At 50.7% G+C, this 24,318-nt stretch overlaps 1 protein-coding gene across 1 annotated transcript in view; it reads left to right on the top strand.

Moving 5' to 3' along the window:
• The first annotated feature begins 5,951 nt into the window (after positions 1 to 5,951).
• Positions 5,952 to 24,318, top strand: part of SCRIB (scribble planar cell polarity protein) — a 166,724-nt gene continuing 148,357 nt past the window's right edge. Inside the window, exons 1-9 of the mRNA XM_026657694.2 lie at positions 5,952 to 6,065; positions 6,633 to 6,711; positions 8,330 to 8,419; positions 9,194 to 9,250; positions 17,020 to 17,083; positions 18,471 to 18,545; positions 18,637 to 18,781; positions 19,022 to 19,140; positions 20,134 to 20,333. Of these exons, the coding sequence (XP_026513479.1) occupies positions 6,032 to 6,065; positions 6,633 to 6,711; positions 8,330 to 8,419; positions 9,194 to 9,250; positions 17,020 to 17,083; positions 18,471 to 18,545; positions 18,637 to 18,781; positions 19,022 to 19,140; positions 20,134 to 20,333 (863 nt within the window). The 5' untranslated portion in view covers positions 5,952 to 6,031. The remainder of the gene's footprint in view (positions 6,066 to 6,632; positions 6,712 to 8,329; positions 8,420 to 9,193; positions 9,251 to 17,019; positions 17,084 to 18,470; positions 18,546 to 18,636; positions 18,782 to 19,021; positions 19,141 to 20,133; positions 20,334 to 24,318) is intronic.

The raw sequence follows: 24,318 nt of genomic DNA on the forward strand, positions 1-24,318 counted from the left end.
CACCGGTTTGGGGTGTCTTCCCTGTTTTCTGACAGCCTGACCTGAGATTGGCACTCACTGTTGAAAGTGATACCAAACAGCGTGGCAGGGTGATATGTACATCTTTCATGTCTTTAGACTGTACAATTACATAGTCCAGCATGTGCCACTGTTTTGACCTGGGATGCATCCGTGTTGTCTTATATTTGTTGGGTTGTTGGAAGACTGTTGGGAATAGTGAGATTGAACTTGGCACATGTGAAGAGAAGTAGTTGGCCATTTGAGTTTGACCATCCAATGTCGTGATGGCCTAGCACTCTGCTCCACGTGTCAGAGTCAGCTCCTACATGTGCATTTAAAATCTTCAAGTACAATGTCCTAGTGTGGCACCCCTCTGATGAACCCGCTGAAATCTTCATAAAACAGTTCCTTGACCTCATCTGTATGAGTCATTGTTGGCACCTAGCTACTGATGATGGTGGCATACAGGGAACATTTTATGCAGAGCACTATAAGTCGGTCATTGACTCCATTGGGGAGTGAGTCATGCTTACAGGGAATGTCAGACTGTATGGTGAACCCTACCCCCGACTGTCTCAGCTCATCCATGGCCTTTCCAGGCTAGTAGAAGGTGTAGCCTGCTCACATCTCCTCAAGCTGAGACTCATCAGCTAGTCTGGTTTCACTGACAGCAGTGTCTGTTACATCTCTTCAGTGTTTTGGCAATAAGGGCTGTTCATTATTGGTAAGGGGTGTGGTTTTTTTTTTGCCAGCATAATTATGCTGAAATAACCCTAGTGTAGATGCAAGTGTACCTGTACAAGGTGCTGTATAACTGTGTTCACACTAGGTAGATAAATCCTACGCCTGTGTTTGCAGTTACTCTGCTGTTACACTCCATTTGCACTAGATTGATATATGGTGTCATACAAATGTCTTTCATGGACTGTGGAATGCATCCTAGGCCTATATCTTTGCTTGTAGAAAAATTCTATGTGAAAAATAGTATGTTCTCCTGTATTAAAGCTATAATTCACACACACTAGAGCTAAACGTCCCTTTGGCATTTTCTGAGTCTTGCCAAGTTTTAGTAGTTTTTTGCATGAAATTCTATAGCATCATAGAAATTAAGGGCTGGAAGGGACCTCAAGAGGTCATTAAGTCCAGTCCCCTGGATTGAGGCAGGACCAAGTAAACCTAGACTGTCCATGACTGGTGTTTGTCCAACCTGTTCTTAAAAACCTCCAATGATGAGGATTCCACTACCTCCTTTGCAAGCCTATTCCAAAACGTAACTATTTATCTTCTCATAGTTAACTTTATCTAATTTCTAACCTGAATCTCCCTTGCTAGAGTCTGTGGGGGAGGATGACAGATATAGCCTCTGAAATTCTTACTCTGACCTGAGGCCTTGGCTGGAGCTGACAATCTCATGTCTATTTGACACCTGTTTCCTTACTATTAAACTCCTTTATGCTAGTTAAGCTGAATTAAATAGCACTTATCATTCACTATCATGAGGCTGTTAGTTTGCTGCTGATATTGCTCTCCCCATGCCCTGTGGCTTATGGAAGTATAGGAGACAGTAGGAGTCTAAATTTATATAGGCATCTTTCATCTTAAAGCACTTTACATCTTCTGTACAGCCTTAGCAAATGAGTGGCAATGCTTTATAGTCTCTCTAATACACATACGTAAGCAACTGTATTTCTTAAGGTCTGGTTTGAGAAACCTACACAATAAACTGCATAGGTCTTGGCCTTTTGACTGTGAAGAGCTGACTTTATCTAGTAGCTCTAGGAAGTAGTAGTATTTCAAACCCTGTTGCTGGGAGCCCTTAGCCAACCCCTCCAGCAGGGTGGACAGCTCCATTCATGGCATAGGTACTGTCTACCTGCTTTTCATATAACCTTTCTCCCCCTTATCTGGCCTCTGTAGAAGGTAGAAGACCTTGTTCTCTACTGTGCAGTGCTGCGCTAGGCCTGTATCTTACTGTGACGGGGTGGGACTCACCACCTCGGTGCCTCCTGCTGGCCGTGCTGGGAATTAACTCTTGGTGCTGGTGCGCTATCCTCTAGTGGTGTCTCATCGCCATCACTTCTGCTCCACCTCTAAGACCCGCGTCATTCCCCAGACTGTGGTATCCTCTTCTGGGCACAGCCGGGCTGTGCCCCACTCCACTTTCCCCCCGCTTCCGGGGGAACCAGCTGTCTTTAGTCCATCCACTTGCCACTGTGGCCTACTGTAGCCTTCGGTCTAACCCCTCATCTCAAGGAGTAAACTGCAGTCCGAATACTGGCCATCTCCTCTGTGGCAAGCAGGGAGGGGGGGAGGCAGGGCCCACCTGCTACTCCGGTCTCTGACCCAGCGGCCATGTGCTGCTGCTCCTTCAACCCCCGCCACCAATTTCCCTGGGCCACTTCCCTGTAGCCCTAGCACCTTCCCAGCCCTTTGTATCAGGGTCCTCAGGCTAGGGCTCCCTATTGCTCCCCTGCCCAGCACTGCTGTATCTAAGGTACTCCTCTAAGGCAGCAGTCCTTCTCCCTTGCACTCTAGGGAGGAACTGACTCTGCTCTGTTGAGCAGCCCTTCTTTTATATGGCCTTCTCTGGCCCTGATTGGCTGTTCCAACAAACCTCCTTCTGACTGGCTCTCTACAAGCCCTCCTCCCACTGGTTGGGTTTTGCACAGCCTCCCTGAGGGCTGCTTTAATCCTCCATCTACCTGTGTGGGGCAGTTGCCCGGCCACACACTTGGGGGGTGGGAGGGGCGCTATCTCCCCAGTTTCTCCCTCAGCTGGGCCTGCAGGATGTCTCACTCCTGCCTCAGGCTCTCTACTACAAGGAGCAACCTGCTTCGCTCTTCCAGGGTCTGGGTCCCCACCATAGCCTCCCTGAGGGCTGCTTTAACCCTCCATCTACCTGTGTGGGGCAGCCACCCAACCACACGTATTGAACAGATTTTGTTACCCCTGGCAGCCCTCGGTGTGGCTCATTCATGTCAATGCCCCATTCTTAAGGTGGGGCCGGTCACCTAGTAAAGAAGGGTCAGACCGAGGTCTAACTCTCAGGCCCATGGATAGCTGTCTAGATAGGTCACTCAGCCTCTGGGTCTGTTTTCTGGTCTACTCTAAAGGTCTCCTTGTGCTTGCTGCACCTGGTTAGCCACCTGTGGCTTATTGGCAGACACGATAATTACATAGATTAGAAGTCATTTCTGTGTGTATGGTTCTGTAGTGTAATGATTAAGACATAAGTCTGTTCCCAGCTTTACCACAAACTTCCTGTGTGACCCTGAGTGAGACGCTTACCCTCTCTGAGGTTATCTAACAATCATAGGCCGATAGCTGTAGAGTGGGAGTAGTTTATATTTGTATTGCAGTAGAGTTCAGAGACCCCCAATCAGGAATTAGGCCCACTTTGTGCTACGCACCGTACACACGAGTCCCTGCCTCGTCATGGAAGCTGTTTTGAGAATCCACCAAGGGCCAAATTATGTCCTCTTTTCTCATGGCGAGTAGCCCTCTCTGCAAGTAGTCTAGGTGAGGAGTCTTTGGAACATGGTCCCTGACATCTCTGCAGTGATTCAAGGAACACAGCAATTGCTGCAGCCCTGTAGCCCATCTAGTCCAGAATTCAGTCTCTGACCCTGGCCAGTACCAGCTGCAAGAAACTCCCTACTGGACAACGATGGAATCAGCTGCCTATAGAGAGAGCCTCTTGCCTCGCCCTATCTAACACATTAGCTATGTTCCCAGTCTCCTGTTTTGAATGTTGCTTAGCTCTTAGTCTCAGAGGTTCCTTGTTATGAGCTGTCTAGGCTATGAGTATCTTTCATGATAGATTTCAGAGCAGTAGCCGTGTTAGTCCGATGAAGTGGGATTTAGCCCACGAAAGCTTATGCTCAAATAAATTTGTTAGTCTCTAAGGTGTCACAAGTACTCCTCGTTCTTTTTTCGTGATAGAGGCTTGCCTTCTGTCAGTAGAGTTTTCTATAGACGCGCATGTGCACCATCTTCCTTAGCTGATCATTTTGAGCATAGGGTATGTCTACACTGCCCACGTTATGTTGCGGCCGCAGCAGCGCTGCCGTGTAGGTGATTTAAAAAAACAAACACTCTGAACGAGTGGTGGTAGTTTTATCGCTGGGAGCTGTGACACCCGGCGATAAAGCGCTGTCTATACTGGTGCTTTTCAGCGCTAAAACTTTTGTCGCTTGGGTGGTGTTTTTTTTTTTTTTTTTTTTCCACACCCCTGAATGACAAAAGTTTTAGCACTGAAAGTGGCAGTGTAGACACAGCTATAGTGACAAAAATCTGCACCTTAACTACTGCCCCTTCAGCTTTCAATGGGTCATACTCCTGACCAGCCTCAAGGGGGTCCCTGAATGGCTGATTGCCTCTGCAAGGCTTGCTTCCTGCCCCAGTTCCAGCATACTTCCTCCCTCCTCTCCTCCATGGCACTGGTCACAGGAATTGTTTGTGTGGGGGCAGTGAATGTGGTCTCTCACGTGGACTCCCAAATGGTTGGGCTGAGCCATGGCCTCAAGTGAGGGGGTTTGAATGGAAACTTCATACAGCCGTAGCCCTGCTGCTTACAGTGTACACGTTATGGCCCAGCACCTAGTGCTGTTGGTGCTGTAGCTTATTTCTTTGGTACCCTGCAGAGCCAAGCAGGGTCCTAAGGGAACAGGGAATAGTTCTCCAAAGCTCTGGAGAGCAAGGTACGGTTACCAGCCCAGTGCCCAGGCTGGCTCCCTCCCTCCCCCCTGAGTGGCCCTGTCTTGCAGTAGCTGAAACCTGTCCATGGCCTTCACAGGGCTAAGACCGTGATCCTGCTCAGTTGGAACATGGTGTGAGCAGGCGCCCTTTGGTATGAGGGGGCCCTAATCTCTGGGACCCAGAGAATGGAGAATGTGTATGAAATAGAGCATTGGTCCCAGAGATAGGGTGCCACCCTGAGAGGGGAAGGTGTATAAAATGTAGCAAGAGACTGATCAGGCGGCTGGGTCCTGACTAACAATGGGAGGTCTTGAGAAATTAGATAAATATTTCTGGGATCAGCTGAAAGCTGGGATGGCAAGCCAGGAATTGTTACTGTTCCTCTTTTATAATGGGCGGCTCAGACCCCTACAACGTATGTAGATTACAGCTGACATGGACTCTACAAGTCTCAGTCTGTTGTACCATAGTCCCTGAGAGCACTCTCTCTACATCACATGAGAAGATGAAACCTAGGGCGGGGATCTCCCCACATTCCTGAGTGGAGACTGATGTAGAAAAACATTGAGCTTCTCAGCAATATCCTTATTCTCCTTAACTGCCTCCTCCTACCTGCGGTGCCCAGCATCCCCTTGAATCTGTTTGTGGGCTTCCTGTTCCAGACAGACTGATAGCCTCTTGCTAATCTCTCTCCTTGCGTCCATGTCACCTGCCATTCTGTGCGCTCCTTTCTGCTGACATACATGGGCTGGCTGTCTATGTCTATGTGGTGTCTATTGGCGACTTCATTAATGGAGGCATCTTACGCATTCGTATTCCTGGGATTTTGCTGTGTGCCCGCAAAACAAGCGAAGGCGCTCCCTGCCCTGAAGAGCTTCCAGCCTGCATAGAGGGGAGGGGGGTGATAAGGGGCTGTAGGATAATGGGGTTGGGGCCTGGGCACACTTAATGACTCCATTAACTTCCCTACACCTCTTCTGGATCACCAATGAGTCTGTTAAGCAGCTGGTCCCTACGGCTTCTTGCTCGCTCCCTACACGGATTGTGCCAGATAATTCTAGCTCCACCCCCTTGGCGGCTCAGTCTCGCATTGCTTGTCTCCTTCGTGGCAGCTGCAGCTTTGAGAGGTGGTGTCTGCAGGAAGGGGCCTGGGCAGAAGGAAGCTGTCCACTGCTGGCAGTTGTGTAGGGCTGGGATAAGTAGGGAGGATGAGATCCCCTGTGGAGCTGTTGCTGCTTTCTCCTTCCAGCCTTTCTTCCGGCTTCTGAACCTACGCAAGCTGGGCCTGAGTGACAATGAGATTCAGAGACTTCCCCCCGAGGTGGCCAACTTCATGCAGCTGGTGGAGCTAGACATCTCTCGCAATGGTAAGGCTGACCAGGCAGGGAACATGGGGGTCCTTGTCAGGAGCCCAGTACCAGGCTCTTCCAGCACCCCAGTGCTCCATGGGCCACCCAGTGTCACCAGGACATCAGTGCCTGTGCCCGAAGGAGGATGTGCCCTTCAGGAGCCTCCTAGAGGGAACTCTGCTGGGAGCTGCTTCTGTGCCATGGAGTCTCCATGTCTCCGTTCTCCCACTGTGTGACGGGCTCTCACTGGGGCCTCCCTTGTCCCCACAAATTCAGATGGGAAATAAGGTGTACGTTTTTAATAGTGATAGTAATTAACCACTGGAACAATTGACCAAGGGTTGTGGTGGATTTTCCATCACTGCTAATTTTTAAACAAAGACTGAATGTTTTTCTAAACGCTCTGCTCTAGGGAGCAGTTTGGGGAAGTTCTGTGGTCTGTGCTGTACAGGAGGTCAGACTAGATGATCATAGTGGTCCCTTCTGGCCTTGAAATCTATGAATCCATGTGATGGGCTTTTGCCCTACACCCTTATCCCCACGTGACTGGATCTTACTGTGGTCTTTTTTCCCTCTTTGCTTCAGACATTCCAGAAATCCCTGAAAGCATCAAATTCTGCAAATCCCTGGAGATTGCTGACTTCAGTGGGAATCCCCTATCCAGGTAGGGAGGGGCAGAGGAGGGGCAGGCAGTCTCCTCTCCTGGCTGAACTCGGTGCATGGGGTGAGGAAGGGGGAAGCACCCTATTCTCTCCAGCTTGTCTTGCCCAGCAGCTCGTATTGGACCTTCTCTAGAAGTAAAATAGAAAGAGGCAAAGCCTGTGACACCCCCCCCGTTGCCCCCCCCCCCCCCCCGATTCACTTGCTGTCCTGGCACCTTGGCTCACATTGCACGGGGGACCCTTTGAAGCCCTGCAGTCCTCTCCCCTTTGTTGAGACTGCAACCAGGGGGAATGTTTGCCCTTTGCTTAGTGGTGCTGCTGGTGTTTGTGATGTGGCCACTTGTCTCTGGGAACTGGTTTGAGAACCCTGCCTCAACAGGACAGGCAGGAATGACTGCGTCACTGCAGGACTTGGGAGAAGGCTTCATGTTTCTTTGTCAGCCCCTAGGTGCTCTGCTCTTGGTGTCCCTCTGGTAACTCAGCCCTGCTGGCCCCCAGAACCTTTCTGTGGCTCTGCTCTGAGCTCCCTCCCTTTTGTCAGCATCTCTCTGCTAATACAGTTCCTGGAGCTGAGCACATGGTCTCAGGGAGTCTACACGGAACCTTATGGAGAGGGACTCTCCCCCTTCCTGTCCCATCCTGATGCCTTTGTAGCCCTTACTCCTGTGTCCTTTTGGGACTCCTCTCCCATAGGCGCCAACTTTCCCCGGCGCCGGTGGGTGCTCGTGCCCCCCCAGCCCCGCCCCTGCCCTGCCCCCATTCCAACCCCTTCCCCAAAGTCTCCGCCCCCTCCCTGCCCCTATTGGACCCTTTCCCCAAATCCCTGCCCCAGCCCCGCCTCTTCCCCAAGCGCGCCGCATTCCCCCTCCTCCCAGCCGCACGAAACAGTTGTTTCGCGGCACAAGTGCTGGGAGCTAGGGGGAAAAAGCAGGCAGGCAGCACGCTCAGGGGAGGAGGCGGAGGCAGAGGTGAGCGGGGGGGGGGGGGGCGGGAAGCTGCCGGTGGATGCTGAGTACCCAGCAATTTTTCCAAGTGGGTGCTCCAGCCCCGGAGCACCCACGGAGTTGGCGCCTATGTCCTCTCCCCTCCACTACAGAGTCTGAGGTGTCCACTTTCCACTCGGTGACATTATGCCCCAACCTCCATTACAGTCCTTGGAGACGGAGACTCCCTTTTCTCCTGCCCTACCCAATTTGTACTTTGTGGGCACCAAGGCCTCTGCAGACTGTGTGCCCCTTTAAATCAGAGTTAGCTCTCTGCTGCCTCCTTGTGGTGCTGGTACGTGAGCATAGGATTTGCCAGACAGGATCAGAACTGCCTCCAATGTGTGTGATTCCTCCATAATGCATCTGGGCAGTAGGTATTGTCCTTTGTTTGGAATGGGTAGGGCCGCAGTGAGTTCCTCTCCCTATGTAAAGGTTTGCAGGGATGGGGATTAGCTTTTCAGGGATGAGGCAGAGGGGACTTGGAGTTGTTTGTTCACAACTGTAATGGTGCTGGTTTTGTCACTTCCTGTCAGGGATGGTCTATATAATGCTTAGTCTTGCCATGAGTACAGGGGACTGGACTAGATGACCTACCAAGGTCCCTTCCAGGCCTACGAGTCTGTTTCCTCCATAGGCTTCCTGAGGGCTTCACCCAGCTGCGGAGCCTGGGCCACCTGGCCCTGAATGATGTATCCCTGCAGAGCCTCCCCAGTGATATCGGGAAGTGAGTGCACTTATGCTTCTTGCTAGTTGTGTGGGGAATGCAGGGGAGGGGTGGGCAGGAGGAGAGCACCTCCACCATCGTGGAAGGTGCCTGGACCATGGGGGAAAGATCTATTTATCTGAACTCCTTGTGGCCCTAGGAACATTAATGAACTTATCCCCCACACAGTCCAGCAGCTGAGTTAGGATCATTGTTCCCGTATCCCAGATGGCAACTGCGGCCCGAGAGGGGAAAGGACTTGCCCACAGGGAGTCTCTGCTGGAGGCAAGGTTTGAACCCAGGCCTCCTGAGTCCCACAAGACCATCTTCCTCTCTAGCGCACATCCACCCCTTGCTCCCCTGAAAGTAGCTGCAGTCAGTTCAGTGAGACTCTCAGCATGATGAGCTCGGAGTGCTTAGGCAGAACCCTCAGGGCCCTCTCAGAGGGGGCATGAGCTTCCTTCCTCCAGGGCAGGGCACCACCTTGTGTGGGGGGTTTGATCTCTGGGATGCCAGCTGCTCCATAGGCTGATGCCATCTCTCTCCTGTCCCCTGGACTGGGAACAGCAACCTCCATGGTGTTTTGATAGTAAGTCTCCATCGGCCCTGATAATTTTAGGACATCTTTATTTCAACCCCAGCCCACCTCTGCTACTGGTGTACACCGTGCAGCCATGTATATGAAGGACTGCCCTGAGGGAGGGTCTGAGCATCCGAGTTTGTCCCTGAAGGGTCCCCCCTCCCCCACTCCCCCTCCCAGTGACTCTGGCTTCCTCGCTCCCTTTTCTCTTGCAGTTTGGCAAATCTGGTGACTCTGGAGCTGCGTGAGAACCTGCTCAAGTCCCTCCCCACGTGAGTGTCCTGTCGGGTGACTGTGGGACCTTCCTGGCTGCTCGCCTAGGGGAGCCCCAGGGGCTGACCATCTGCAGTGCAGAGCTCAGCACCCTGGCTACGGGGCCTGCAGGGCTTCGAATGAACAAGCTCTCTCTTTCGCTGAATTATTGGGGTGGGATGAGGAGAAGGGGTTTGTTCAAGGCATAAAGGTAGGGAGAGACATTTGGAATCTGTTTAGCTGAGCTCATGGTCACACTGGAGGAGGCAGTGGAATTGGGGGGCTGCTGCTCTGAGGTCCCTGGTGGAACTGCTGAGAACTTCCCTCATTTGTGGGTTAGAGTTAGCAGGAGGTGGTTTTGGAGGGCAAGGGATGAGGGTGTTTATGGGGATGTAGGTGAGGATTTGCAGTGTATGATAAAGTAGAGCAAGGGAACTGGGGAATGTGGCGTATTTGTTCCCTTTTTCTTTCAGAGGGGTAGCCGTGTTAGTCTGTATCAGCAAAAACAACAAGAAGTATTTGTGGCACCTTAGAGATTAACACATTATGCCCAAATAAATGTGTTAGTCTCTAAGGTGCCACAAGTACTCCTCATTGTTTTTCCCTTTTTCTGGCACCTTTGCTTTTTTACATGCCTGTCCTGGTCCAGCAGCTCTCACGGGCGTGGGGGTGTTGGGCTTCAGTAGAATACTGGCCTTCTCGGGCAGGTGGGGGGTAAGAAGCCAGCCTTAAAGGAGAGAAGTTGAGTCACCAAGAGTTGCTGTAAGGATTTGGAGGAGGGGGTGGGTTGTGACTTCCCTGCAAGCAGTAAATTGCTTCATCAGAGGAGGAGATGGAGCACAGGTGCTGGCTGATATGGCTGAACATAGACCTCCTGTCAGGAAGCCCGCTGCTGACTCTTGTCCCTAATCCATGGTTGCTCAACCTCAGTATCTGCCTGCCAGTCAATCCAAATGCCCACCCCCATGTATCCCTCCATTCTTTTTCAAGTATATGTTTGTGTGAATCCCACTGTGGGAATGAGTGTGTGCTGCATCCCTGTGAGATGAGTCTTTTGAGTAGCAGTGCCTCTAGGGCTGCATATGTGTCCTGTGCCTCCTGTTCTCCTCTGTGAAAGGATGAGGGGCAGCAGCCACAACTCTCCCTCGGTTCCTTCTTACTGCCTGGGGGAGCGAGTGTCTGAATCACTGTTCTCCTGATCTTCAAACTAGTCTCTTTCAGGACTGGCTTGGTGAAGGAAATCCTTGCTTTCTTTAATTGGGATGTTCTATTAAAGAAGAAAGGGACCTACCTGTAATGCGGGGCAAGGTGCTTTAGACTCTAATCCATCAGGGTTCAAAACCTGCCCATCCTATGTCAGACTCATCCCCCATCTCATTGATGGACACAGCTGTTGCCTCTTCTGTCTGGGGCAGAGCTATATCCTGGGCAGGTGCTCGTTGCTCTGGTACTTTTCCTGCAGGACCTGCAAAGCCAGGGATGCACTTCCTGTGCAACAGTGCAGGTCACTTCAGACCCAGAGGAAATGACAACCACCAGAGTGGAGCAGAGCGTTGGCCAGCACTTCTCAGGCAGGCCCCACGCCCTGGAATCGGCAGCAAAAGAGCCAATGAAGAGGATGCTGTCAACACTGGCACTTCCACCTTCAACACTGATGCCCTTGGTGCCAACAGCTTCAACGATAGAGTTGGCACCTGTGTCCAAGTCACAGAAGGGTGCTGCCAGGAGAGAATACCCCACAGAGCATAAATGCAGCTTCATACGATATGTGGGGTCATCCCACAAGGAGCGTGAAACATCACTCCTCCAAGGACGGAGCTTCTAAATCCTCTGCTGAGCTGGGAACATCAGACGATTGCAATATCGGGGCCCACAACTGAACCAATGATGGGCCTGAGATGGGTCCTGGCAAAGGCCCTGATGTCCCCTCCTATTCAGTGTCTGCACTGGACCTGATGCAGAGGTCACCCCACCGTGCAGCCACACCGTTCAAAGAGGGTTACTTCTCTTAGCCCATTTCAGTTTACTCTTCTCCCCACTGTTAAGCAGGGGTGCCTTTTCTTTGGCTTTAGAGAATAAGCCCAAGGACACTACTGGAGGTCCCCTGCCAGGAGCTCCACTGCAAGTGAGACAGGAGTGGCAGTGAGCCAGGCAACCCAGACAAGGCCACAGAGGGTCCTGTGGCACCTTTAAGACTAACAGAAGTATTGGAGCATAAGCTTTCGTGGGTGAATGCCCACTTCATCAGATGCAAGTATCCCTATGGCAAGTCACCTTGGCCTCACTGGGAACTGTCATCGCGTGTATCCTGGAGGAGACCCCTTCTCACACTTCCAGGGAGATGAGATCTCGCTGTCAGGGAGCGATGTTGGCCAGACCTCCAACACCAGAGCCTGCTATCAGCAGCCATGAGCTGGAGATAGCAGAAGTTTAACACCAGTGACTCCCATCTCTGCCCGAGGAGTTGTCTTCATCATGTGATGAGGCAGTGACACCAGCTTCTACCCTGGTGGCTGGCCACTTCAAAGCCTTCTAGAATCTCCTGACCCACATAGCAGAGACTCTGAACATCAAAACAACAGTCTTACATGAGAAGTCCCACAAGCTGTTTGATATTCTCAGCTTGACTACTTTGACTAGAATTGCCCTCCCTATCTGTACGGGCATACTGGAGCCAGCTAAGGGACTTCGCAAGCCCTGGCCCCTCTCCCCTCCTCCTTTAAATAGGCGAAGAAAAAATACCAGGTGCCCCCAAAGGGCTTTGAACACTTTTACACCCACCCAGACCTGGGATCCTTAGTCGTGTCTGCAGTCCAGGGGAAATCCACGTCTTTGGAAGGCACTCTAAAGCACAAAGACCCAAAGAAGTTAGACTTGTTTGGGAGCAAAGCATACTCCTCACTTATGCTCCAGGTGGTGAACTACCAGGCCTTGTTCGCAAAAAATGCAACTGCCTCACGTTGGAGAGGGTTGCTCCCGTCCTGTCGAAGATCTCCCTGTCCTCCTGCAGGGGAGTTAAAAGGCCAGAGCGTCAATCAGATGTCACTGGAGGCAGCCATGACACCTCTGACACAGCCATGCTGTTAGTGGCCACGGCTGTCACGCTGTTGTGGCTGTTGGTGTCCAAGATACCCAAAAAGATGGAAGTCCCCTTCGAGGGCTTGCCCTTTGAGGAAAATGGAGCTCTGTGGTTCCTGAAAGACTTAGGGCTACATTAAGGTCCTTAGGGATTTGCACTCTGGGTCCCTACCAGAAACCCTGTAAGAATCAGCTCCAGGGGAGTCAAAGGACATCATATTCTCAGGGCTGGCAACGTGCATACCCATCTTGGAAAAGATTTTGACATCCTAGGAGATGGCTGTCCTCTGGATCCGCCACCCGCCCCACACCATCAGAGGCAGCAGGTTTGATGGGAGTGCTGAGAGCCACACTGGAGGTGATCCAAAGCCTTCTTGCTGCCTTCCGAAGCTGTCTTGCCCCGATAGTTTCCATACCTTACACGCTACTTACCCATTCCCCATCCTTCTTCAGGGATGAGAACCTATTATTAAAAGAAGTGGCCTTGTTGTTTTGTCTAGGAGCCTCAGTACCACAGGGGAAGAGGCTTCTACTCCTGATATTTCCTTATCCCAAAGAAAAAGGGGGTCTTTGTCCTGTCCTAGGTCTGAGAAGACTGGACAGGTACACTCGCCATCTCAGATTCAGGATGGTAGTGATTGCCTCCATCGTTCCATCTCTGCAGGCTCAGAGCTGGCTCGTGTCTCTCTGCTTGTAGGATGTGTATGTCCACATAGTCATCACCTGGCCCACAGGAGGTACCCGAGGCTTACAGTGGGGCCAAATCACGACCACAGCAAGGTTCTGCCTTTTGGACTCTCCACAGCACCATGAGTCTTCACAAAGTACCTAGCAGTGGTAGCGGAACACCTGAAAGACAAGACATCCATGACTGGCTAATCAGAGGTAGGTCCCAGCAGGAGACTGCAACAGGCCTACCTTACATTCTCTCCATGTTTGCCCAGCTGGGGCGTCCAGTGAGCTATGAAAAAGTCTTTTATCCATTGTGGATGATCGAGCTCTTAGGAGCTGGGATCAACTGCAGATCAGAGAGGGTATAGCTGCCTGAAAAGATCAAACCCTGCTATGATTATATGGACTTGTCTTTGGCTGTTAGGCCAGCATGCACATACGTGACGCTGCTTGCCAGACTTCACTCAAGGCCCCTCCAGCCCTGGATCAGGTCTGTCTACTCCCTGGAAGAGGGTTACCATTCTTATCCCTGTTCCCAGCAAAGATTTAAATCATGGATGCCTCAGCGATAGGCCAGGGAGCCCAGCTGGACCACCTGCAAATGCAAGTGATCTGGTCCCTGGAAGACATGGAACTCACAAGGGCCTGGAATGCAGAGCTGTCAGGCTGGTCTACATGGCATTCCTACCTGTCTTCCAAAACTCCACAGTACGATCCTGACAGACAGCACCTCTATGAGGCATTACATAAACAAGCAAGAAGGCACCGATTCATTGCCCCCATGCCTGGAGGCCATCAAATGCTGGGTATGGTGCCACTAACATAAGATAACCCCCGTGGCTCTTTGCTGACTCCCAGGAGGTAATGTCCTGGTGAACTTCTTGAGCAGACAATCTGTGACCAGTCATGAGTGGAGAGCTCCATTAGAGAGTCGATACTGCATCGTTGGGGGGTTCCTGTGAGAGACCTGTTGTTCACCAAGGACAACACAAAGTATCAGAACTTTTCTTTTACCCATAGAGGGCATGAGCCCAGGATCAATACCAGGCACCTTCCTTTGGCAGTGGAACCCAGGGCTTCTTTTTTATACCTTTCTTCTGGTTCCCCTGATCCTTGGGGTGACTTCTAAAATCAAAAGGGAAAAGGCCACGGTTGTTCTCATAACTCCATGCTGGCCCAGGCATTTTTGCTGCAGGTGTCCAGTTAGCTGCCAGTCTAGCTTCCAGGCTACTCATACCTGATCTCGCAGCACCATAGTGAGATAATCCATCCTGACCTGTATCTGACGGCCTGGATGTTAGATGGTTAAGTAGTACAGATAGGGTCGTCTTTAGACACGTCCAGGGGATCCTAATACAGAGGAGGAAGACAGGACGTCCTCCTCAAAATGAGAGATTCTTGGGTTATGTGCTCAACAGGGATGTGGGTTTTGATACTGCTGATGCTCGACGGCTTGCTGCATCTGGAACCCTCCATTAAGGTCCACCTCTCAGCAATCGTGGTTTGTCATCTTTACAGTTGTGCTCCATTTTCTCTTTTCTGACGGCCTTGAAGAACTTTGATACCCTGTTATGTACTTGCCCGTGGGACAAGAACCTGTTCCTACCTGGGACCTGGCCCTTGTCCTTTTGAGATCCTCAAGGGGAGACCCCATGACTATCTATGTTCCAGCTGGGACGAGGCTCCCAGCCCAGGTACACAGACTTGCGCTGTGGGGCTCGAGCTAGTGCGCTAAAATTAGCTGCTCTGGCGGAGACTCTGGCTAGCCACCCATGCTCCGCAGAGAGGTCAGAGTGGGCCTGAGGTCGGGTGGCTAGCCAGAATCGCCGCCTGAGCTACAACAGCCACAGAGCTATTTTTAGCCTGCTAGCATGAGCCTGTCTACCCGAGCTGGGAGGCTCGCTGCCATGCAGACACCCTTTGAGCCCCTTTCAGAATTCTCCTTAGTTCATCTCCTTCTCAAGATGGCCTTCCTCGTCACTATCACTTCAGCCAGGAGAGTGTGCACGCTTCAAACGCTTATGGCTGACCCTCCCTACATAATCTATCATAGGGACAAAGTGCTGCTGAGACCTCACCCTGGGTGGTCTCACAATTCCAGCTCACTCACTTAACCTGCCTGCTTTCTTCCTGAGACACCACTCTTAATCAGCAGCCAAATTGCATGTGCCGGGCATTTTCAGAGCCTTACGTTACTACAGAGCCTGAATGGTTTGGTTTTCTATCTCCCCATTTATTCCTGGTTGTAGCCAACCATTCCGAGGGCCAGGCTATCTCATCACAAAGGATAGCTAAGCACCAACTGACAGGTACGCCTCTTCCACTGCATGTTAACGCTAACTCCACCAGAGCTCTGCCTGCTTCAGAAATGTGCCAGGTTCTGAGATTGCAAGGCAGTGATGTGTAATCCACTGATTTTTGTCAAGCATTATGCATTGGAGTTAGCTGCCAGAGCAGATGCCAAATTCAGGAGAGCAGAACTGGAGTCCGTTTGTTTGCAGCTGATGCGTCTCATTCCACTGTTTGAAAGGGGTGCGTCTTGCCAGTCACCTACAGTGGGATTGCACTGACATGCTTGAAGAGAGAATGGTTACCCTGCAGTAAGTGTGGTTCTCTGAGATGTTCTCATTGGTGTGGAACCCCCGACGGACCCTTCACCCCTGCTTTCGGAGTCCTCCGCTAACACAGGATTCAAACTGGGAGGAGTCTTAAGGAGGGTCATGGCTGCTTTATGCCCTCGCCTGGGAACCCGAGGAGGTGCAGAGCCCATGTGTGGGCAGCCCTGATAGACGCTGCTATTCCAAAGATTCCGGTCTCATACGCATGAGGTGCATGAGATCCACGTTGACTGCAGTATCTCGAAGAACCATGGTCAGTTACTGAAGGAGAACCATTCTTCCCCTGTTGTTTTGATATTTTAGCAGCCTGCCCTTTCGACCAGTGATCTCTTGGCTTTACCATGTACATGCAACCAGACTCTTAAGTTGGCTTGGGGGGCAGAGCAGCTGTCTGCACAGGAGTCTCCTTCCTCAGATGGTGAAAACTGAGCTAGTGAAACCCATCTGAAGAGAATGAAAGGGCAGAAGAGCTGCTGAGGGCTGGGTGGAAGGAGGCTGTGCAGGTGTAAAGGAAGGAAGATCTCTGATCTGAAGGCGTGTGATAGTGACCCATGTTTTGAGAATCAGAGGATGGGATGGGGATGTAGGGCCAGGAATCAATGCAGATGAACCTGTTCGCCATCTCACTTGGAGTAGTTGCTGTTTTGCCTAGTGATGTGGGGCTGCTGGAGTGGAGACCTACACACCAGCGGTTCCTGGAAGGTCTAGGACGAGTCCCCAGGGATGCAGGCACTGCTCAGCTCCTGCTTTCACCCAGCCCTAGGAATTTGCCCCCAAGGTTGCTGCCAAGACCTGGCTCCCAGGCAGGCTTCTCACAAGACCATATCCAGTGAACACCTTGTCTGCTGTCATCCCTTTGCCTCTTTTTCTGCAGCTCAGTGCCCAGGGTGCTCTCACATCCTCTGCAGGGACAGTGGGGCTCCCAGTCTTGAGGGTAGGGAACTAGAAGTGCTTGCTCACTCCTCTTTCCTGTAACTCAGCTCCTGCAGCCCCTGGAGTGTGTGTCATTTTTCCCTTGAGCTTTTCCCAGTTCTCACCATCGTCCTGTTCTCAGGGCTTCACCATGGCATAACAGACTAGCAGCAGGCCTGGGCTGTGGAACTCACCTGCTCACATGTCCCTGCTCAAAGCAGGTCTGCTTGAGTTGGAGGAGGAAACGCCAGCAACTCTTCTTCCCTGGGGCTCCCAACGTCACTGAGCCCAGAGCAGACAGGACCTTGTTGGCTTCGGCCACTCTGATAGGAGGTGGGCAGAGCCCCAACTCGCCTGAGCCCCTTGTCTTGGAGGCACCATGGAAAGAGCTATCTAGACTGACTCTTTGGTCTCCTGGTGCAGGGGAGATTCACAGTGATGTTGACTGGGGAGCTGGGGTCCCTGGTGCTAATCTCTCTCTCTTTCTCCCTCCCCTCAATGGTCTGCAGTTCGCTCTCATTCCTCGTCAAGTTAGAGCAGTTGGATCTTGGTGGCAATGACCTGGAAGTGCTGGTAGGTGAAGCAGATGGGAGGGAGGAGGTGGGAGGGGAGGAGGTGGGTGGTGGTTGGGACAGTGCCCCGGTCCCCTTTGGGGATGGATGGATGGGATCTGAAATCACAAGGAGCAGCTGGTCACTCCAGTGTGTCTGTTGCAGCCCAGTAGCTGTTCCCAGCATTCTGTTCTCTTGCTGTGTTGGCGCTGAGTGGTGTTTTCCTCCATCCTGTTGCACATCTTGCTTCCCCCTCACATCCCATCCCCATTTCTCTGGGGGACTCTCCCCTGCTCTCTAGCTGCCAGAGGATTTATGCCTCTCCAGTTCTGTCGCTTGCTGTTGCTACCTCTGACCTTTGCGTCCCCATCCCAACCACCCCTTGTCATCTGCTTCAGCCCTGCTGGGCTGGCTTGCTGCCCTTCCCCTTTCTGGTTTGGCTTTGCCCTTAGAGAGAGACCCCAGCAACTTCCCATGGTATTCCCCAGGGGGTATATATACCCAATCTTAGTATGACGGCCCTGAGGGCTGCAGACACTGAAACCTCCATCTAGGCCCTTCTACCCCGTGAATGCTGGAGACCAACACAGAGTGCCTGGGCGAAACCTGGGCTCAGCTGCTCTTGCGTATTTGTTGCAGCCTTTGACTGAGCAGGAATCCAGGTGTGTTCTGTAGTTTCCACAGCTGCAGAGACAGGTGCCACAGAGTGCTGCTCCAGATCTGGCTTTCCAAGAACTTAACCTCTTGTTGGTGAAGAAAACCTCCTAAAGCGGGAGCCATGTGAGGTGGTGCAGCTCTTTCTGCCAGAACCTGCAGATGACCTACAAGAATAATTCTGAGGCATGAACCGCTTCTCAGTGGAGCGTTAACTCCAAAACCTAACTATTATTCTCAAAATGTCAGTGCTGTTCATTCGTTCCACTGCTGATCATTTTAGCAGCGACATCCAGCTAATGTGTATGTCCCTGTGGCTGGCTGGTGGTGGATAATGTTGGTGTAGCAGGGTGGTTGGTTAATATCAAGTTATCTCTGCCCAGTCCCACAAGGAGGAAGGAGAAGGGAGATTTATTCCTTCTGAGGCGAAAGCCTCTGAACCCCTCACTCACCTCTCACCCGTCTGTGGACCAAACAATCTCAATTGTCCCCTTCTAGCCTGCTCCTGGGGAACTTTTGCAGCCAGCGTGGCCAATCTAGAAACCCGTAGCATGTGTCAGCTGAGATCCCCCCAATACCTGGTCTTCCGTGTCACGGTACCCTGGCTTGCTTACTTCCCCAGCGGTCTGTGGTGAATGGCCTTGAGAAGGCGGCAGAGCTGCAGCATCTGTCATAGCTGGATTGTGGTGATTTGGGAATAGCAGGTCCTCTCCTGTGGGAAGGGGCTAACACTCTGCTTTCTTGTTCTGTCGCAGCCAGACACTCTGGGAGCACTACCGAATCTGCGGGAGCTCTGGCTAGACCGAAACCAGCTCTCGGCCCTGCCCCCGGTGAGTACCTGTTCCATGGGTGTTGCCTCACTGCTGTGCTCCCTACTCCATCACTCCCTTGAGCCAGGTGGTGTCTCCTCTCCCCTCCCAGGAGCTGGGGAATCTTCGGCGCTTGGTCTGTCTGGATGTGTCTGAGAACAAGCTGGAGCAGCTGCCCAATGAGATCAGCGGGCTGGTGGCACTGACAGACCTACTGCTGTCGCAGAACCTGTTGGAATGCATACCTGCTGGGATTGGTAAGTGCGCTGGAGCGAGGGCCATCGTGTTTGCGTGGGTGCAGTATTACCCCTTGGGGAAGGGAGGTAGCCCTGGATGGGAGAGTGTGGGACAGGAGCAGGGACCATGTGACCCCGTGGATGGTAGCAGTGAGCTAAGCCCTGCTGGGAGGGTACGGGATGGATGATTTGGCTGAGTAGTGTGGGCAGGGCCCATATCACTCTCTGGTGCAGCTCATGTTTGTCTCTCCCTGTGCTCAGGTCAGCTGAAACAGCTCTCCATCCTAAAAGTGGATCAAAATCGGCTGGCTGAGGTGACCGAGTCGATTGGGGACTGTGAGAATCTCTCGGAGCTCATCCTGACAGAGAATGTGCTGACAGTATGTGTTCTGGCAGTCACGCCAGTCCCTATTGTGTTGTTTAGCTCAATCCCTGACTGCTCCGTGCCAGTCTGTCATCTCCTTGGGCTCTGCCCACAGGCTGCAGCTCTGGGAGTTTCATCCAGCACCACAAAGGGCTCAGGGCCCTTGACCTCAACCATGGGCCATAGTCTTCAGTGAGCTGCACCTGCTGTGCTGCCCTCTGGTGATGCGAAACCACAATCCATCCTCGGGAGACCCCTGGATGAAGCTGATGTCATCTCATGAGTTGGCTGAAGAATCCCCTGGGCTCAGCCCGAGTCCTTCTAGCTCAGTGTCCTGGCTCGGCCAGGGCCAGCACCAAATGACTGCCCTCAACTAGGAAGGAGTTTATATGCATTCTGTTTTTTTTCCCCCCTATCCAGTGTAACAGTAGATGGGAGCTCCCCTCACAGCCACTGCTCCTGCCCCTCTCCCTACAGTGCCCCCTGCTGGAAGAGGCTGGGGCTGGAGTAGATGGGAGCTCCCCCCAGAGCCAGTGCTCCTGCCCTGCTCCCCACAGTGCCCCATGATGGGAGAGGCAGCGATTGTGGCTGTGATTCAGAGGGAGGTGGTGATTTTCACCAGCAGTTCTGAGTTGCTGAGGGATGTAGGTGTTGCTATTCCTCCCCCTGTCATGAGGTGACAGAGAGCTAAACCTCTTGGCTAGCCAGGATGGGCAGGCATGCAAAACCATGCTTTGAAGTGTCCCTAGCTTCTGTTTGCCAGAAGCTGGGACTGGATAACAGGGGATGGATCACTTGATGGTTACCTGTTCTGTTCATTCCCTCTGAAGCTCCTGCCATTGGCCAATGTGTGAAGACAGGGTACTGGGCTAGATGGACCATTGGTCTGACCCAGTGTAGCCGTTCTTATGTTCTTTCCCCTTTATTTTGCTTTGGGGTTGCGAGTCCCATTGTAGTGAAGCCTTTGGCATCATGGCTTCTGTGCTGTCTCTCTCCATCCCCGACCCAGGCCTTGCCAAAATCCCTGGGGAAGCTGACAAAGCTGACCAATTTGAATGTGGACCGGAACCGGCTGACAGCACTTCCCTCTGAGATTGGGGGCTGTGCCAGTCTGAATGTGCTGTCCCTGCGTGACAACCGCCTGGCGCTTCTGCCTCCCGAACTTGCCAACACCACGGAGCTGCATGTGCTGGATGTGGCAGGGAACAGGTGAGTGGACAGGGGTAGCCCAGACTTCAGGCATGCCCATCATAGAAGCCACATGGGAAGGAGGAGAACAGAGTGCAGGTGGGCCCTGATGTGCTCTGCAGGGACACGGAATATGGTGTCATCATGTGGAAGACCACAGAAGAGATCAGAGGGGGTCTGGGCTGGGTGCTGTTCCTGTTCCCCACCTTCAGGAAGACCAGGGCCTTAAAAAGCCCGCTCCTAAGTGACCAGAGGAGCTAGCGAACAGGAGCGGCTAACGGGAGTTTTGCGAAGGAGTTTGGGGGGGCTAGATACACTTAACATTCTTTAAACTTAAAGCCAAACCCCCGCCCCACCCTCGATTAAAAACAAAAGAACAAAGGAACGAGCTTCAGGAGTGAAGAAAAGAGAATGCAGGCAGAAGTCTAGCAACACAGTGGGGGCTACCCAGTTTATTGCACCCAATGCAGCATGTATGATTACCTGCCCTATGGGCGGGTGGCATACGTGTGCGTTCGGTGCAAGGAGCTCCTGGCCTTTGGAGACCAGAGTGGCTGAGCTGGAGGAGCTAAGGGAGACAGAGAGCTACATAGATGAGACTTTCTGGGACACAGTAGAACGTCCCACCCCCGGTCTGACAGCTTCTGTGCTGTTGAGGAGGATGAAAGTCTCAGGGAAGGAGAACATCCAACTGGAGCAGAGGGAAATGATCTCATAGTTGGGACTCTCCTTCCAGATGATGTTGTGTTATCCTCTCGCACTGAGGATACCTCTCCAGAGGAGGGAACTCCAGTTATTAGGAAGAGACGGGTATTATCAATGGGCCATTCGATCATTAGAAACATAGATAGCTGGGTTTGCGATGATCGGGAGAACCGCATGGTGACTTGCCTGCCTGGTGCGAAGGTTGTGGATCTCTCGAGACATCTAGACAGACTTACGTGTAGTGCTGGAGAGGAGCCAGTGGTCGTGGTACATGTAGGTACCAATGACAAAGGGAAGGATAGGAGGGGTCCTGGAGGCCAAATTTAGGCTGCTAGGGAAGAGATTGAAGTCCAGGATCTCCATGGTAGCATTTTCTGAAATGCTTCCAATTCCACGTGCAGGGCCAGTTAGACAGGCAGAACTGCAGAGTCTCAATGCATGGATGAGATGATGGTGTAGGGAAGAGGGGTTTAGATTTATTAGGAACTGGGGAAACTTTTGGGAAAGGGGAGCCTATACAGGAAGGATGGGCTCCACCTAAACCAAAATGGAACCAGATTGCTGTCACTTAACATTAAAAAAGTCATTGAGCAGTTTTTAAACTAAGGGCTTTGGGGAGAGCCAAGAGGTGTGGAGCAGCACGTGGTTCGGACAGAGACATCCCTTAGGGGAGGATCTATTAATGAAGATTCTCTATGTCCTAGTAAGGAGGAGAGGATGGAAGATGATAAAATACAAGTAGGATCTGATGAGAAACAGTCAAATGAAAAAAAGTCCCATTCAATTACATCATGTAATGTCAGACATCTAAAAAGTGACAAGTTTTTTAAGTGCTTATATACCAATGCTAGAAGTCTAAATAATAAGATGGGTGAACTAGAGTGCCTCGCATTAAATGAGGAAGGCATCACAGAAACTTGGTGGAATGAGGATAATCAATGGGACACAGTAATACCAGGGTACAAAATATATCAGAAGGACGGAACAGGTCGTGCTGGTGGGGGAGGGGCACTATATGTGAAAGAAAGTGTAGAATCAAATGAAGTAAAAATCTTAAATGAACCAAACTGTACCGTGGAATCTCTATGAATAGTAATTCCATGCTCTAGTAATCAGAATAAGCAGTAGGGGTATATTACTAACCACCTGACCGGAATGGTGATAGTGACTGTGAAATGCTCAGAGAGATTAGAGAGGCTATTAAAATAAAAAAACTCAATAATAATGGGGGATTTCAACTATCCCTCCTATTGACTGGGTACATGTTGCCTCAGGATGGGATGCAGAGATAAGGTTTCTTGACACCTTAAATGACTGCTTCTTGGAGCAGCTGGTCCTGGAACCCACAAGAGGAGAGGCAATTCTTGATTTAGTCCCAAGTGGAGCACAGGATCTGGTCCAAGAGGTGAATATAAGCTGGACCGCTTGGTAATAGTGACCATAATATAATTAAATTTAACATCCCTGCGGCAGGGAAAACACCACAGCAGCCCAACACTGTAGCATTGAATTTCAGAAAGGGGGACTACACAAAAATGAGGAAATTAGTGTGACAGAAATTAAAAGGTACAGCATCAAAAGTGAAATCCCTGCAACTGCATGGAAACTTTTTAAAGACACCATAATAGAGGCTCAATTTAAATGTATCCCCCAAATTAAAAGACATAGTAAGAGAACCAAAAAAGAGCCCCCATGGCTAAACAGCAAGTAAAAGAAGCAGTGAGAGGCAAAAAGGCATCCTTTAAAAAGTGGACGTTAAATTCTAGTGAGGAACATAAAAGGAGCATAAACACTGGCAAATGAAGTGTAAAAATACAATTAGGAAGGCCAAACAAAGAATTTGAGGAACAGCTAGCCAAAGACTCAAAAAGTAACAGCAAAATTTTTTTAAAGTACATCAGAAGCAGGAAGCCTGCTAAACAACCAGTAGAGCCACTGGACAATCAAGGTGCTAAAGGAGCACTCAAGGACAATAAGACCATTGTGGAGAAATTAAATTAATTCTTTGCATTGGTCTTCAAGGCTGAGGATGTGAGGGAGATTCCCAAATCTGAGCCATTCTTTTTAGGTGACAAAGCTGAGGAACTGTCCCAGATTGAGGTGTCATTAAGGGAGATTGTGGAACAAATTGATAAACTAAACAGTAATAAATCACCAGGACCAGATGGGATTCACCCAAGAGTTCTAAAGGAACTCAAATATGAAATTACAAAACTACTAACTGTAGTCTGTAACCCATCATTTAAATCAGCTTCTGTACCAAATGACTGGAAGATAGCTACTGTGATGCCAATTTTTAAAAAGGGCTCCAGAGGCGATCCCGGCAATTACAGGCCGGTAAGCCTGACTTCAGTATGGGGGAAACTGGTTGAAACTATAGTAAAGAACAAAATTGTCAGACACATAGATGAACATAATTTGTTGGGGAAGAGTCAACATAGTTTTTTGTAAAGGGAAATCATGCCTCACCAGTCTACTAGAATTCTTTGAGGGCGTCAACAAGCACGTGGACAAGGGCGATCCAGTGTATATAATGTATTTAGATTTTCAGAAAGCCTTTGACAAGGTCCCTCACCAAAGGCTCTTAAGCAAAGAAAGCTGTCATGGGATAAGAGGGAAGGTTCTCTCATAGATTGCTAACTGGTTAAAAGATAGGAAACAAAGGGTAGAAAAACCGGTCAGTTTTCAGAATGGAGAGAGGTAAAAGTGGTGTCCTCAAGGGGTCTGTATCGGGCCCAGTCCTAGTCAACATATTCATAAATGATCTGGAAAAAGGGGTGAACAGTGAGGTGGCAAAATTTGCAGATGATACAAAACTACTCAAGATAGATAAGTCCCAGGCAGACTGTGAAGAGCTACAAAAGGATTTCTCAAAACTGGGTGTCTGGGCAGCAGAATGGCAGATGAAATTCAGTGTTGATAAATGCAAAGTAATGCACATTGGAAAACATAATCCTAACTATACGTCTAAATTAGCTGTTACCACTCAAGAAAGGGATCTTGGAGTCATTGTGAATAGTTCTCTGAAAACATCCACATAATGTGCAGCGGCAGTCAAAAAAGCACACAGAATGTTGGGAATCATTAAGAAAGGGATAGATAATAAGACAGAAAATATCATATTGCCTCTATATAAATCCATGGTACGCCCACATCTTGAATACTGCATTCAGATGTGGTCATCCCATCTCAAAAAAGATATATTGGAATTGGAAAAGGTTCAGAAAAGGGCAACAAAAATGATTAGGGGTATGGAATGGCTTCCCTATGAGGAGAGATTAATAAGATTGGGACTTTTCAG

Source organism: Terrapene carolina, unplaced genomic scaffold (genome assembly GCF_002925995.2).
Source record: "Terrapene carolina triunguis isolate 2854851 unplaced genomic scaffold, T_m_triunguis-2.0 Scaffold268, whole genome shotgun sequence".
NCBI lineage: Eukaryota > Metazoa > Chordata > Testudines > Emydidae > Terrapene > Terrapene triunguis.